Source organism: Schistocerca cancellata, chromosome 9 (genome assembly GCF_023864275.1).
Source record: "Schistocerca cancellata isolate TAMUIC-IGC-003103 chromosome 9, iqSchCanc2.1, whole genome shotgun sequence".
Classification (NCBI taxonomy): Eukaryota; Metazoa; Arthropoda; class Insecta; order Orthoptera; family Acrididae; genus Schistocerca; species Schistocerca cancellata.
In genome coordinates this window covers 222,152,566-222,168,922 of record NC_064634.1, presented here as the reverse complement: position 1 = coordinate 222,168,922, position 16,357 = coordinate 222,152,566, and the positions used below count along the sequence as shown (strand labels likewise).

The 16,357-nt window shown below is 42.2% G+C and overlaps 1 protein-coding gene across 1 annotated transcript in view; it reads left to right on the top strand.

Moving 5' to 3' along the window:
• Positions 1 to 16,357, top strand: part of LOC126101579 (rabankyrin-5) — a 443,789-nt gene that overhangs the window by 78,253 nt on the left and 349,179 nt on the right. The window contains exon 3 of the mRNA XM_049912232.1: positions 5,233 to 5,330. Coding sequence (XP_049768189.1) covers positions 5,233 to 5,330 — 98 coding nt within the window. The remainder of the gene's footprint in view (positions 1 to 5,232; positions 5,331 to 16,357) is intronic.

Genomic DNA, 16,357 nt, shown 5'->3' with positions numbered 1-16,357 from the left:
ACTCTGGATCTGTCTCTAGTATCTTTTGGACCAAAAGACTCTGTTGACTCCATGGTTTTTTGCTGACTATTCCTGGCTGTCCTTGAATTGCTGGGTTTGGAAGTAGTGTACACTAATGACTCCATAGTTGACAGATGAACTGGTTTTGCCCATTCACATGCCAAGTGCAGTGAATTGTACTCCCTGCCAAACAAATTCAGCATATTTGCTGGAAATTGGTGGCCATCACCTGAGCCCTCAATTCTTTCATATACTGAGACATTCTTAATCAACAGTGATTCCCTAAGTAGTCTTCAGGCTATTGACTTGTGTTATGCTTGACACCCATTGGTAGTGGCTATCCAAGATCGTGTTTCTGACCTCCATCAAGTCAGTCATCTTTGTCTGATCCCAGATCACATTGGGATCCCAGGGAATGTACATGCTGACCAGTTGGCTACTAGGATGCTGACTTTGGAAATGGGGGTACAGGAGCAGGACCTTTAGTCATCTCTACACAATCAGTTGTTGGAGGCTTATAACAAGTATTGATGTGGCCTTGTTTCTGTGAACGAACTGCAAGCAATAGAGGGGATCACAACACTGTGACAATCTTCCATTCATGCTTCTCACAGGAAATCTGCTGTTCTGTCAGCTTCACAATGGTCGCACATGGGGACCCATTGCCACATAATACAACATGGGGATCCACTGCAATGTCGGTGTGGTGCCCATCTGATGATGATCCACATCCTACTGGACTACCCCAATTTGGTCGCCTTAGGGATGAAACCTTAAATTTGCTCACACATTACCTCTCGTGCTGATAGGCAATGCCAAACCAGTTGACTTGGTTTTACATTTTACCCGTGAAGATGGTTTTTACTACTCTCTGTGAGGTGGGGCACATTGGCCTCATCACCTGCTTGAGGAATTGATGTGATATGTCACTTGCCCTTGGTGGTCCAACCTGAGTCCTGCCCATCCCATCCTTCTACTTCTTATTCTTTTCCATCTGTCATCAGTTTAATATATCATCATTGTTCTCTTTCTGAAATATTGTCTTGCCCACATTGCTGATTTTCTTGTGGTAATGGAGGGAGAGGGAACAGCAATCAGATGCAGAGGTTGCAACTATCCCAGGGGCCTCAAGCTACTTTCTGGGTGGAGCAACTCACATTTGTCCTTGTACCCCTCTCTCACTTCTGTTTGCTTCTGTCTGTTTGTTTTATAGATTCTCGGTTATAATCTGGTTCACCCGGATTTATTTTCTATGTCCTTCCTTGCTGAGGACTCTTCTTGGCTTGGCATGCAAGGGTTGGAGGGACTGTTGACCTCATAGTTTGATCTCTTTAATCCCATCAATCCAATAATCCAATCTTCCACTGCATCATATTCCTGCAGCAGGACAAGCTCACTCGTGGCTCATTCTTATCCCATTCTCTTTCTGCATTTCACTTCCCAACCTCAGCCACCCTTTTCTCTACCTTCACCTCTGCATCTCCATCCCCCTCTCCCCACTCCACCTTAAACAACCTGTTACACAAGTCGCAGTACAGTATTGCATCAATGTAGCGGTATGCCTATGCCACACATGTGTAGAAGGCATATAATGGATCTGTACAGAAAATCATTTCATTGTGCATTTTCCTGCCCCCAGACTTCGTGATGGCTGTTGCTGTGACGCGAGTCACTTCCTAAGCAGAAATACAGTACAGGTCAAAAGTTTTAGATCACAACTATGGATTTGTGGTTAAAACAGGGATCATGATTTGACTATTCCAACGTGTCCCTGTTGTGACACTAAAAGACAATAAAAAAAGTATAAACATGTAAAAACTAAGTGCCCCTGTTGTGCATTTGACCAGTTGTTCACATAGAAGGGCATTGATGAGTATCCATAACAGGCCTCATTCCTTGCATCAGTTTGCATTCATTTCCAGTATATTGTGTGCATCTAGCAGTGTGTGTGTGTGTGTGTGTGTGTGTGTGTGTGTGTGTGTGTGTGTGTGTACCTGCTCAAGTTCATGCCATATTACCTCCTCGTGCAACGAAAGCAGGAGACTGGAACTGAAAAACATGCTGTAATTGTAGCTCTGCATGAGGGAGGCTATTCTACTTAGCAAAAAAAAGTTGGCGTGTAAACTGGTTGGCATGCAGACTGGTGCCAATGAAAGTGTTTCATGATCTGGAAGACCCTGAGTAACATCATACAGGAAAGATAAGTTCATTTATGTACAGAGTAAACATCAGAGGATTTGTACTGCATCTAAAATTTGCAAGGAAGTAAATAGTATGTGAGCAGCTGTAAACTCTGTCTCAGCATTACAATTCTGTTTTGTTTTAAAGGAGTGCATAGTGGTCAAAAACCTGTATCACATAAACAAAATAAGGTGAAAAGATTGCAATGGGTACAGCAACACAAAAACAAGAGTGAACAGCAATGGCCCAAGGTGTTATTCATGGACAAATCTGTTTGAAGTATTTAAAAGCCATCGTCAAATATTTGTTCATAGACTTTGTGGAGAACACATGAAGAGTCAGTGTGTGATGTCGACTGTGAAGCATGGTGGAGGGTCGGGCTTGATATAGGGATGTTTTGCTGGTGATCTAGTGATAATTAATGGAATATTAAAGAAGTAATGATATTACAGTATACTGACCAAGTGTAGTTCCATCTGGCAACACTTACTGGTCATGGGTTCATTCTGCAGTAGGAAAATGATCCGAAATATGCTTTTGAATTGTGCAGATTGTATGACAATACAAAATAGAAATGTGGAGAACTGAAGAATATGATTTGACAAAGTCAGTCACCTGACTTAAATCGTATAGACCTCTTATGTTATGAACTTGACTGGGAGTTCAGAAAACTGAGCAAGTCTAATGCAGAAGATTTGTGGAATAATTTCCAGACGTGTTGGACTCCAGTATCTGCAAAAATACTACAAAATTGTTTCTCCAGAATGCCAAGAGTTTATGCAGCTGTTCAACGGGCAAAGGGTGGAGACTTTGAAGAGACTACAATCTAAGCCATATTTTATTGTACTTGCTGATAGAGAGAAAAGGTATTTTGTTGGTCCATTTAGTTAGTACAATGTGTTTGTACATTGAAATAAAGTATGAAGTTTTTTATCATGGGTGATCAAAAACTTTTGACTTGTAGTGTATGTACATACCACATCCAACATATGTTGTAACTCTTGTTGTCACTGATGATATAGCATCTTTATTGTCACTGGTTCCCTGCTCAGTGATACCTGACTGAAAAAGTTTGGGTCTGTTTCAAGATGTTACCATCATTAGTCAGCCTCCATTTTCTCAAAGTAATTTTCAGCGAACACATTTAGTGCAGTATTGCGTAAATCCATCTCAATGTCAGCTGGTAAGTTTAACTTTCTCTCCCTATTACCAGAGCAGGTTCTGGAGATATACATGCAACATGTTGTAAGCTTCCCCTGAAGTGTAATCAAACTGTCCACAGCAACCCTGGAGGCAGTGTGTCTATAAAATAATCCAGTTAGAATGTTTATCACACATTTAATGCTTCCTGCACCTAGGTTATTTCACATTTGCAATCTGTAATAACCACTCTAGATATTATGAAGGGTTTTTCTATGGCAATACCTGCACTACCATCATAGGTGTATTACTCTTAATAACATCTCATGATCAATTCAGTTATAGGTAACTGCTGCTACAGAGTAACTGCTTCTGTCATCACAGGAAACTGAGTAATAATTCATTGCGTCCTGTGATAGGGATGTCATCAGATCACATACTGACATTTTGAGCAACTGTCTAATGTGGAAAGGACAAGATGCACAATATTAGTACATTTGAAGGATGTAAGGTAATGATGAGTAATTGAAGCAAGAGGTGTGTCATCTCAGAGGTCAAGCAAGAACAGGGCATTTCGCACACCATCATCTAAAACAATAATGTTTGCTAATTCATGATAAGTCATGTTGATGACAAGTCATAGTTGACTGTGGGTGATAGATGATAGTGGAAGATGAGCTATAGTGCAACTGATTATTCACTGATTCAGTACTAGAAAAAAGCGGCAGATTGGCCATACTACCCAGACTGCTCATTTCTGTGGTGTACAAAAGCAATCGCCCCACTTGTATACCTCTTCCATCTGCATGTCATGGGCCATAGAGAATAGAGCATGTGTAAGGACACTACAGTTGGATGACCAAAGTATGAAAATATATGGCCTGGATTCATCGTGCTGAAGTGTTGTCAAAGGTGTGTACAATACACACAGACATGAACACAGACAATGTTCTGAAACACTCTTAAAAACTTCTGTGGCCTTCAGGGCTGTCTATTCTCAATCCCTAGTGTGCCATCAAGCAAGCTGTACATGCATTGAGCCCAGCTCTGGCTTTTCTCTGTGAGTACTGGTCGGTGATTGAGCTGTTGTGGATCAAGTTGGCTCTTTGAAGGTTTTGATGTCATGTGGAGTCCAAGCCACTATGTACTGCCACTGTCATCAGAGCATTAGATAAGCATCAAGTAGATACCTCTGATTTTCTTGTTAATGGTTGTGTGTCATTCCTGAAATACTGTTGTTAGCCATTTGACATCCTCAGCTGGATAAAGGCCTCTTCTAAACTTGTCTGTGCGTTAACATTTTTAGTTACAGAGACCAAGCGAGGTGGCTCAGTGGTTAGCACTCTGGACTCGCATTCGGGAGGACGATGGTTCAGTCCCACGTTCGGCCATCCTGATTTAGGTTTCCGTGATTTCCCTAAATTACTTCATGCAAATACCAGGATGGTTCCTTTGAAAAGGGCATGGCCGACTTCCTCCCCCATCCTTCCCTAATCCGATGAGACCGATAACCTCACTGTCTGGTCTCTTCCCCCAAAACAACCCAACCCGTAGTTACAGATATTAAAGTTTAGCCTGGAAGTTTTTCTTAAGTCTTACATGCACCTTTTATTAGGTTATCTTCTCAGTTTCTTCTAATTTCTTGGAGTTGCTCCAAGAACATCCTTCAGCTATCTACAGTCCATTCAACTGGCTACCTGTCTGTTGAACTACACTTCATCTGGGGGTGATCTTAGTGACCCTTAAGTGTTCTCCATATGTCGCTATTATCTCTCTGCAGAGTCAGAATTTTTCATTTTAGTGCCATTTTAAATCACCTTATTTTCAGTGTTTTTAATTGTGATTTTAAATTGTTTTTATTTTTTGCTATTAACAGTTGGAATAAAATTTTAAATTGTTTTTATTTTTCAGTGATATAAAGGTGAAACTGAGTGGAAGATTAGTACCTGCTCACCGTCTTGTACTAGAAGCTCGAAGTGAACACTGGGGTTCATTGTCTGACAGCTTAGGTAAACTGAGTACTTCATATATTACTTTCAAAATTCCCTGCACTAAAAAGAAATCTCTTCTGGAACCTTGCCTTTGAGCAAAGAAAAGAGTAATTATACTTGCTCTGAGAAAGCAGTAAATTTATTCTTTTTGAGTTAATATTAAAAAATGTTTTTTTATGGCTACATTGCAATTACTTAATGCTTATTCTGCTATTACATATAATTCAAGAGGACACTTTCAGTTTTGTTGACAGAAAAAAAATATGTGACTCTAGTAAAGTGTGGCTGACACTTTTTGTTCATTAGGTTGTGCACCAAGGGCTGAGACTAAAACCAGAATCTTATCTATATCTTAGTCTGGACATAAGAATGTGTTGATTCTAACCCACCAAGCAAATGATAAAGTTATCCTACAACCCATGCAGGTTTCTTAAGTAGTAAGAGTTACACAGAATCTGCATTTGTACACTGGAAGCCAGCAAGCCACATTGGGGTAGATGGTATACTAAAAACATTTTCCCCACCTTCTCTCTTCTGAACATGGGGAATGTGTGAGATGAATGAGTGTCAGGATCTCTCTTGACATGTCTCATTTTTTTCTATTATTTTCCTCTTTGGTCATTAAGAAAGATAAGAGTTAAAGGAAGTAACACCATTCTTTACTTAAATTGCTATGCAAGTTCTTAGAATTTTGAGTGTAAGGTTTTGTAATATCTATTTTCTGTCTGACTCTAATGCTGACTGTACTAAATAGTGACAAAGTGTTAGTTGCATGTCCCTTGAATCATAATTCCAGTATCTTGCTATGGTGTGAAACAATCTAGTTCTGCAGTTGTCACAGTTTCTCAGGAGAAAATATGGCAACATGCTGACCATTTACATGATTCTCTTTTACATTAATCTTAAGCTTCATTCATTTTTTGTTCATACTTGTGGTTTCAGTTTGTGTTTAAAGTTAATTTTATCGTGCATGAAATTCTTCTTAGGTGAGTGGCCAAAGATAAGTGAGGGGTAGAGTGTAACTAATTTCTCCTTTTATTTTCGAATTGTAGGTGATTGTCAACAGCTAGTTTTATGAGGAAGTAAACATGCTGTGACATGCCCAACTGTTGAAAGGGCAAAGTTAGATTTTCTCTTGAGCTATAATTATTGAATAATATTTAGTTCATCTATATTTTTGATGGTGGATACTGAAAACTTGGGCTTCATCTCCAGATTATGCAGTAAATTCTGGAAACTAAAAATTGAGCCCAGTATAAATTGTGTAAATAAATACAACACTTCAGAGATTCGTGTGCCGTTTATTCATAAAGTACATTATCATTTTATGATAAACATTTCTTTCCACAGGAACATTACAATAGCTTTATAACTCAGAATATCCAAGGAAAAGTTAATTTCACAGGGGAATGTATACATTTTTCAGTCCTCATTAATTTTCTCCACTTGGTTTCATGCTTGTTCACAGTGGCTCATGCTCTGGAGCCAGTATGTTAATCCACCGTGGGGCAAGGATGCATAGTGTATGCAAAAATACCTCTTCAAGTACTTTGTATCACAAAGCAACGGTGATCGCTGTCCCACACTGAAGACACATGTCGCCAAGATGACTCTCCACGTGCAAAATACATTACAAAATCACACAATAGTTGCACTCCCCTATTTATTCAACTATAATACAATTTTGTTGTTCCTAATAAGGATAGACATGAGACTACAAATCACTTCCAAAGCGATACATAAAGCCACAGAATTAAAGAAGTGGTTTATGCTGGTTTTCTAAGTGGTGCCCTGTTTGCACTTTCTAACAATTGTCCCAGTAAATCTGTGTGGCATCGGCCTTCCTACACAACAGGATTTATCTGATCATTCCACCCTCATCTTCATCTACATCATTAACCTGCAGTTCACAATTAAGTGCGTGGCAGAACAGTTACAGGTGCTTGCAGATACTGGATGGCTGTGATTGATATCAGAGACTAGTCACCAACTGTGTAGTTAAACAATGTCATGTCTGTTTTTCTTTTTATGTATACACTCAACAGATTTATTAACCCCCAGAGGCTCACCACTCTTTGGTGAGTTAGTGCTTGGCTATAATGAGGCTCCAGCCTTTGCAGCATCTTTTCCCTTTCATGCTGCATGCCTGCCCTCTTGCTATTTTTTTTTCCCCCACTCCCTTGGGTAACATGTCTGGGATATTTTTGAGAATATGTTCTGAATTTTCAGTAGCCTGGCATCAGAACAGCCTGTGAACTATGAGATTACTTTTTGTTTCTTCTTCCTCCCTATGTGCTCCTGAAGGCCAGCCCATGGGTCTAGAGCATAACAGGTGACTGGATAACTTGTAATTCCCAGCCCTGAGTCAACAGGTTGGGTTTGAGAATGAGATTTTCACTCTGCAGCGGACTGTGCACTGATACAAAACTTCCTGGCAGATTAAAACTGCGTGCTGGACTGAGACTCGAATTCGGGACCTTTGCCTTTCGCGGGCAAGTACTCTACCAGCTGAGCTACCCAAGCAAGACTCACCCCCCATTCTCACAGCTTTACTTCTGCCAGTACCTTGTCTCCTACCTTCCAAACTTTACAGAAGCTCTCCTGTGAACCTTGCAGAACTACCGTATTTACTCGAATCTAAGCCGCACTTTTTTCCGGTTTTTGTAATCCAAAAAACCACCTGCAGCTTAGAATCGAGTGCAAAGTAATCGAAAGTTATGAAAAATGTTGGTAGGTGTCGCCACAACTAACTTGTGCCGTCAAATATATGTCACGCTACAGAGGTATGCTTTGCAGGCACAAAACCTCTGTGTCAGTAAATAAAAGGTAGAATAATGTAAACATTATGCCATGTATTCTTTTGTGTTTGCTGCTATTTCATTTAAATTCTGTCTGCCTAATAAACTACGAAACTAGAACAGCAAACGCGGAAGAATATACATATCATGTCATGTTTATATTCGTATTATTCTTTTGCTGAATAGTGATACAGTCAGAATCTAAGCACGGCAACTGACTAGATTTTTAAATCTAAGATGACCCTAATTTCTGTGCAGAATGTAATGTACTAAAGAGTCGTCTGCAAAGATTTTCAAATGGAGAAAAATTTTCGCTAAACTCTCGTTCAGAACATCTTCTATCATACGCAGTCTATTATTTGGTTCTTGTTGACCATTATCAAAGAATGCAGCAGTGTAAGTAACAACAAATAGCAGTCTCTTGCCATTGTTTCACTAATGATACAATTCCTCTCTCTTATTGTAAGCGGCGGTAGCGCACACAAAAGCAAGGAATGCCGCAAGCGGTGACGGGACGTAAACACTCATTATCAGAATGAGACAAACAGTGCATGACACAGTAAAATAATGCATTTTCAGCTTAGAGTGACATGAACACCTATAACAAAAAGAGAATGGTACTTATCAGATCAAAGCAAAATAAGCAATCGATTCAAACCAGACGAAGCACGCGAAAAAGGAAGAGTACCTGTATAAAAACGGATGGAGCGCCTGACACATAGCAATGGCTACCTGGTAAAGCTTAACTATTAAGCTTACGACTCGAACCAAACTACTGTAGCTGTATCTTCATCCATTCGACCTCAATTGTTTGAGGTTACAATGGACCAACTGTATTTCGATTTGGAGGGGCGGTCTAAAACTTTTCTCTCACCTTGAATTTCGAGTCTCAAATTTCAGGAACAGCTTAGATTCAGGAAAGTTTTTTTCCTTGATTTCGAGTCTCATTTTTCAGGTGCGTCTTATATTCGAGTAAATACGGTAGCACTCCTGAAAGAAAGGATATTGCGTTGACATGGCTTAGCCACAGCCTGGGGGATGTTTCCAGAATGACGACCACTTGCCCGCGAAAGGCAAAGGTCCCGAGTTTGAGTCACGGTCTGGCACACAGTTTTAATCTGCCAGGAAGTTTCAGGTAGGGTTTGCTCACACCCTCTGGTACAGGCCAGGCCCAGGAGGGCTGATTGCCTAAACTGCTACCTTCCCAAATTGTCAATTGGCCCCTCTGTCAGGTGTTTGACTGGTGTGACCTAAGGCAAGAGAGCACCCCAGTTGGAATGAGCCAATCACCATGTTACTCTACATTTTGCACATGTAAACAGAATGAGGCTAAAGATTCCAAGACTCTCCCAGCTGTACGTCGATTCCTCGTGGTATGACATAGTGAAATAGTTCAGTCCTTTGCTATGGTTAATCCATAATTCAGAAAGGTATTGATGGAATTGCCGGCTCTGTGAAACCCTACTCTCATTTATGCAATGACAATTTGCTTTTGGAGACTAATTGTGGTTCTCAAGCACAACAACTGCTCGCAGCTTCGGTCTCCACAGCTATCCTGTTCATGTCGAGGCCTATTAAATGTTGAATTCTTCATATGGGGTTATTTACACTAGTCTACATAATTGGTCAGACCAAGGGAGAAATCCAAACTTACCCCTCTGATCAGGGCGTCACTGCAGTCCATTGGGTGATGAAAAATGTTGATGCATGCACTCTTTTTCTCGCATTTGATACAGTAGTGCTTCCATCAAAGATGAAAGCAGGCTATGAAGTCATCATGGCATGACTATACATTCCAAACCTGAAGTGATGTTACCAGTGTCAACATTACAAACATACTCAAATGTCCTGTTGAAACATGGCCAAATGTGTTACTTCCAGTAAGGATGCTCACAAAGGCGGTTGTCCACGTCCTCCTCCCCACTGTAACAATTGCAATGGCGACCATGCAGACTCATGCCGAGAATGTCCCATGTATCTTGATGAGCGGGCCATCCAGGCCATCCAGGAGATCAGGGTGAAGGAAAATGTACCTTACCCTGTCGTTCGCAAGTTGTCAGCTAATCAAAAGCCCTGCGTTTTACCATCTGGCACTTACAGTACCATTCTTGCTACACCTCATTCTCGAAGGACATGTCCATGCAGACTTGAAACGTCAGATTCAGCACCATAGTTGTAAAATCAGCCAGTGTCACAGTATCACCCCCATCTACTTCTCCTCTAACTGTGCAACAAGCCCTCAAATTTTGGCCTCCAGTGCCAAAATCACCTGCTACACAACTGGCAGTCTGAAAAGGACAGAAGGAATACTCCTGCGAAGACATCCTTCCAGCCAACAAACATCTGAGTCTTCATCTGCCATACGCAAAGGCCCCAAGAAATCAAAGGCAAACAGGCTTCTCCTTCGCCGACTCGGAGATCCTCTTCAATTGTATCGCCACTTGATATCCTCACTCAGTCAACCTCTGTTTCATCAGTGCGCACCGTCAACTGTTCTTTCAAGCTGGAATCTGCAGGCAGACCCAGCAAGAATGCTGATGCCTCTGTAGATCTCGTGGAGCAGGATTGTCTAACCTCTGCACCCAGTAGCAATGAGTCTTTGAAGGCTCACACTTGGCAGCTGCTGAGATAACTACATTGAATTTTTTTCCTCCTCCCACCCCCATCACGACTGTCCTCAAATGGAATGTTGGCAGCATTAGATCCAACAAGAAGAATTATTGCTGCTCTTGAAATCACGGCATCCAATTGTTTTCTACCTCCAGAAAACAAAATTGTGCATCACTAAGGCAAACATCCTCCAACTTTTTGGATAACTCCCTCAACCCTTTTTGCTGCTCTGTGACTTGCTGCTCTTCCAGAACCTCTTGGCTGACCTTCTCAATGCATTAAACCTCATATGTCCTAACACTGGAGCAGGCATGTTTCTTTCAGACTCCACACACACTTATTCCCATTTCAACCTCTCATTCTGCACTGCTTAGCTTGCTCATCATCTTCAGTGGTCTGTTCTCTCTGGCTCGAGTGACCATTTCCTGTGTGCTATCCATTTGCTGACTCGTACCCCATCTACGTGTAAACCCAATTGGCAGCTTGCTAAGGTTCACTTGAGGCTTTACTCCTCCCTGACTACCTTCAACAAACAACATTTCCCCAGTTGTGATGAGCTGGTAGAATACCTTACAGATGTTATCCTTGCCACCGTGGAATGTTCCATTCCTCGCATTTCAACTTTATGGTGCCATGTACTTGTCCCTTGGTGGACTGAGGCATGCCATGACACAATTTACGTGTGAAGACATGCTCTCCACATTTTTAACTCTTATCCTATGATGGTGAAGTGCATTCATTATAAACAGTTGCATGCACAGTGTTGTCACATTCTTCAGGACAGCAAAAAAACTAGCTGTATTTCATTTACTAGTTCTTGTAACTGTTCCATTCCCTCTTCCATTGTGTGGGTCAACCTCTGACGCCTCCCTGGGACCAAGGTGCATTCCCAAATTTCCTGCCTGATAATAGCAAATGATGTCATTGTGTACACCTTTGCTACCTCCAACATATTGGCTGCTATTTTGCGGAGATTTTGAGCCCCATCCACTCCCACCATGACTTCCTCCATCGGAAACAAAAGAAAGTGACAGTTGTGATACCAGTCTCCTCAGAATTGTGCATGCTACAATCCCACCTTTACTTCATAGGAGCTAGATCATGCTCTCACTTCATCCTAACCTTCCACCCCAGAACCAGATGATGATCACATTCAGATGCTGCAGCACCTTGCACATTTGGTCAAGCATTTTCTCCTTCATGCATGCAATCACATCTGGGCGGACAGCATGTTTCAAAGATGATGGTGTAAAGCCACTGTCATACCCATACCTAAGCCTGGTAAGGACAAATACCGTCCTTCTAGCTACTGCCCCATTTCTCTCACCAGATGTGTTTGCAAGGTACATATGATTCATGCCTGGCTGGTATAATGACTGAAGGCTCACAATTCACTAACCACTGCACAATGTGGATTTCAAGTGTGCCGTTCTGCAGTTTACTATCTCGTCACTTTGTCAACCAGTGTCAAGACTTGTTTTCTTGTGCAATACCAGACCGTGGCCATGGTTTTTGGTTTGCAAAAATGTCTATGACACCTGCTGGAGGGCTGGTATCCTCTGTACTCTCTACACATTGGGCTTCCAACGTCACCTTCCCCGCTCCCTTCAGGAATTCTTAAAAGACCAAGTTTTGAAAGTACGTATGGGTTTGGACTTGTTGGACACCTTTTTGCAGGAAAATGGGATACATCAGGGCTTCGACCTAAACAACATCCTCTTTGCTATCACCATTAACCCTGTTATGGCCTGTCTCCCGTCGGGCATTTTGGCTCCTGCTTTGTGAAAATTGCAGTTCTCCGTGGGCTTGTCTCCTTGAGTGGCACCCTCAGGGACTCAGCATTCATTTTCTGGGTAGAGGCTCGGTGTCTCTGGGGTTCCTGAGCTGAGGAGTGGTAAGTGCTACCAGCCCCTTGTCACCGTAAGCTCTGGGCATGCTTCAGCGACCACCGTGCGGCACAGTGCTGGAATGTTGTATGTCTCAGGGAATGGATATCTTGGCTTGACCACATGGATCACAAGGATGGTGAAAACCTGTATAAAAAACCTCTATTTGAAGGTGTGCTGCATGCTGATGAGGTGCATGGTTGTTGAGGTGGAACAGTCGTTAGCGGGAAACCTCTGGGAACCTGCTCCACCTCAGTTGTATTAGGCTTACTCAAACACGCAGGACTCCTTTTGAGTGGACCCTTGTTTCCCTAGCTGCTCGTGGGACTGAGATGGAACCCTGAGAAAATCGTCATCTCCTCCCAGTGGGAAGGGTGTACCACCTGTGAGTATTCACACCCATACATCAGAAGGAATGAGAGAGGCTAATCCTTGTGATAGTAAGAATACTTTGGACTTCAGTACCGGGGCTCATGGATTTGTGAATAACAGTGTGTTTCTGGTGATAAAGAGGAAAGAGGGAACATTTGGAAAAAGTGTCCCCCTTCTATATCCATAAAGGTTTGGAAGGCCTTGCTGGCACCTTAAAAATTGCGATTGTGTAATGGCTCATTGTTGGTAGAAACTAACAGGTCAATGCAGGTTACACTTCTCAGAAATTGCAGAAACTGGTTAAATATGATACCATTGTTGAGATGCACACCTCTCTGAACTCCAGTAAGGGCATTGTCATGTGTTGAGATATCATAGACATGGGCATAGCAGAACTGAAGTAAGAATGGGCATCCCTGGGGGTAGGCAGTGTGGAGCAATGAACGCAAAGGAATAATGGAGAAACTGAAAAGACAGGCACTTTCATTGTCACATTCTATTCTCCGAGACTGCCTTAACATACTATGGTGGGGTTCCTTCTACTTTAATGTTCAGCCTTACATTCCAAACCCTATGCGGTGCTATAAATCCCAACATTTCGGCCATACAACCATTAGTTGCAGAGGTGAAGCGATATGCGGGAAGTGCAGAAAAGCCACTCGTGATGTTGGAACTGACTGCCAGTCTCCAGCAATCTGCATCAACTGCTCTGGGAATCACCCCCTCTGGAGTCGAGACTGTCCTGTTTGTGCTGAGGAATGCAGAATACAGGAAATAAGTGACTAGTGGATCCCCTATGCCGAAGCCAAAAACAGAATAAAAGGCGACGAAACCCCCGGTCTTTGTCACCACGTATTCTTCCATGGTGCAGCATCTTATTCTCAAGGCGGAAGCTTTGATGCAGATGAAGTCTAGTGTGCCTGTATCCACTACAAGCACCTGTACTTGCACATGTACATGCCACAAAAAAAAAAAGAGTAAGGACAAAGCAATCCAGGCAGCTGCACAAAGAAAGACCACAACAGTTCCACAGTGAGCATCCAGAAGATACAAGAAAAGCGGAGTGCCTCTCAAAGCCCCCTTCCTTGCTTATCCTCGAAGGGACAGGGTGCAGGGAAAAGCTCACAATGTTCAGGTCAAAAGCTGTCCCGAGCGCTGTCAGACGTCATTCTTTCCCATCTGACTGGTGAGGAGGATGTCATGGAGTTAGATGCCTTCGATCCAGGTAGCCCCTCCACCACCCGTTGCTCTAAAAGTACTTCATGTCCGCAGTGCAAACAAAGGGGTAAATTAAAACCACATCGATGAAATGGCTCCCGTCCTACAGTGGAACTTACAGGTATTCAGGATGCCAGAATGCTTGTGGAGGAACTCCGTCACTTATCTCAGGGTAGAACACTGTGTCTCCAGGTGACTAATTTCCATTAGTCTTATGCCCCTGAGCTACAAGCCTATATTCTACACAGAAAGGATGACCTGAGTGGAGAGAGGGCTAGAGGAGATGTAGGTGTTTTTGTCAGTACCCTCTACCACTCCTCACCTCTCTGCGTTAGAACGACTTAATGAGCAGTTGCCATATCAATGCATGTGCATCATCTATTGGCGATTCGTGCCCTTTACTTGTTCCCGCATGATGTGCTTGATGAAGAGGCTCTAACTGACCTTATTACACAGCCCCCACCGCCCCATCCCCTTCATCCTCTGTGGTGATTTTAATGCACACAATGTGCTTTGGGGCAATGCAACTACCAGTCCCAGGGGTAGAGCAATTGAGAGGCTTCTCATGTCATCATACGCATACTTGCTAAATATAGGACAGAGCACACATTTCTGCACAGCAAATGGGTTGTTCTCTGCTATTGATCTCTTACTTTGCTCTATAGCTCCTGCTCACATTGCTCAGTGGGAAGCAGTCAGTCACTTTCATGGAAGTGATCACTTCCTGGTCTGGATTCATCTGCCAGATGGAGTGGAACCCGAAAGGAAACTGCCACAGTGAGTACTCAGTAGATCAGACTGGACACTTTATAGCCTGTTGGCCCGGGTTGAACATTGTGCCAATGTCAAGGCATTGGTGGATCATATTACCATGCCACTGCGGCATCCATCCCACAGACCATAGGACAACAGAAGAGGCAACCTGTCCCTTGGAGTGATGAATGCCGTCCTGAAATCAGGACTAGGCATGCGGCTCTGCATAGGTTAAAGTGTCAGCCAACTACAGAGAATCTTGCAGCCTTTTGAGTGGTGAGTGTTGCTGAATTACCATATTTACTCGAATTTAAGCCGCACTCGAATCTAAGCCGCACCTGAAAAATGAGACTCGAAATCGAGGAAAAAAAATTTCCCGAATCTAAGCCGCATCTGAAATCTGAGACTTGAAATTCAAGGGGAGAGAAAAGTTTTAGGCCACACCTCCAAATCGAAACAAAGTTGGTCCATTGTAATATGAAACACAATTTAGGTCAAATGAATGACGATACAGCTATAGTAGTTTGGTTCAAGTCTTAAGCAGTTAAGCTTTACCAGGTAGCCGTTGCTATGCGTCAGGCGCTCCGTCCGTATTTATACGGGTACCCTTCCTTTTTCACATGCTTCGTCTTGTTTGAATTGATTGCTTATTTTTCTTTGATCTGATCAGTGCCGTTCTCTTTGTTATAGGTGTTTACGTCACTCAAAGATGAAAATGCATTACTGTACTGTGTCATGCATTGTTTGTTGCATTCTGATAATGAGTGTTTACGACCTGTCGCCGCTTGCGGCATGGCTTGCTTTTGTGCGTGCTACCGTCGCTTACAATTAAAAAAAAAAAAGAAAAAAGAGAGGAATCGTCTCATTAGCGAAACAATGGCAAGAGACTGCTATTTGTTGTTACTTACACTTCTGCTTTCTTTGATAATGATCAACAAGAACCAAATAATAGACTGCGTATGATAGAATATGTTCTGAACGAGAGTTTAGCGAAAATGTTTCTCCGTTTCAAAATCTTTGCAGTTGCCTCTTTAGTACATTACATTCTGCACAGAAATTAGTCATCTTAGATTTAAAATTTTAATCAATTGCCGTGCTTAATTTCTGACTGTATCACTATTCGGCATAAGAATAATACGAATATAAACATGACATGATATGTATATTCTTCCGCATTTGCTGTTGTCTCACTCTAGTTTCGTAGTTTATTAGGCAGATAGGATTTAAATGAGATAGCAGCAAACACGAAAGAATACATGGCAAAATGTTTATATTCATATTATTATTATGGTGGAGAGAATACTGCAAGTGATTCACAATTCATAGAAGTTCCTATTAGCAACCATCTCTTCTCACAGGTGGGAAAAAATTCAGAATGCAGAGTTGGCCATATTGACAAACATCCCAA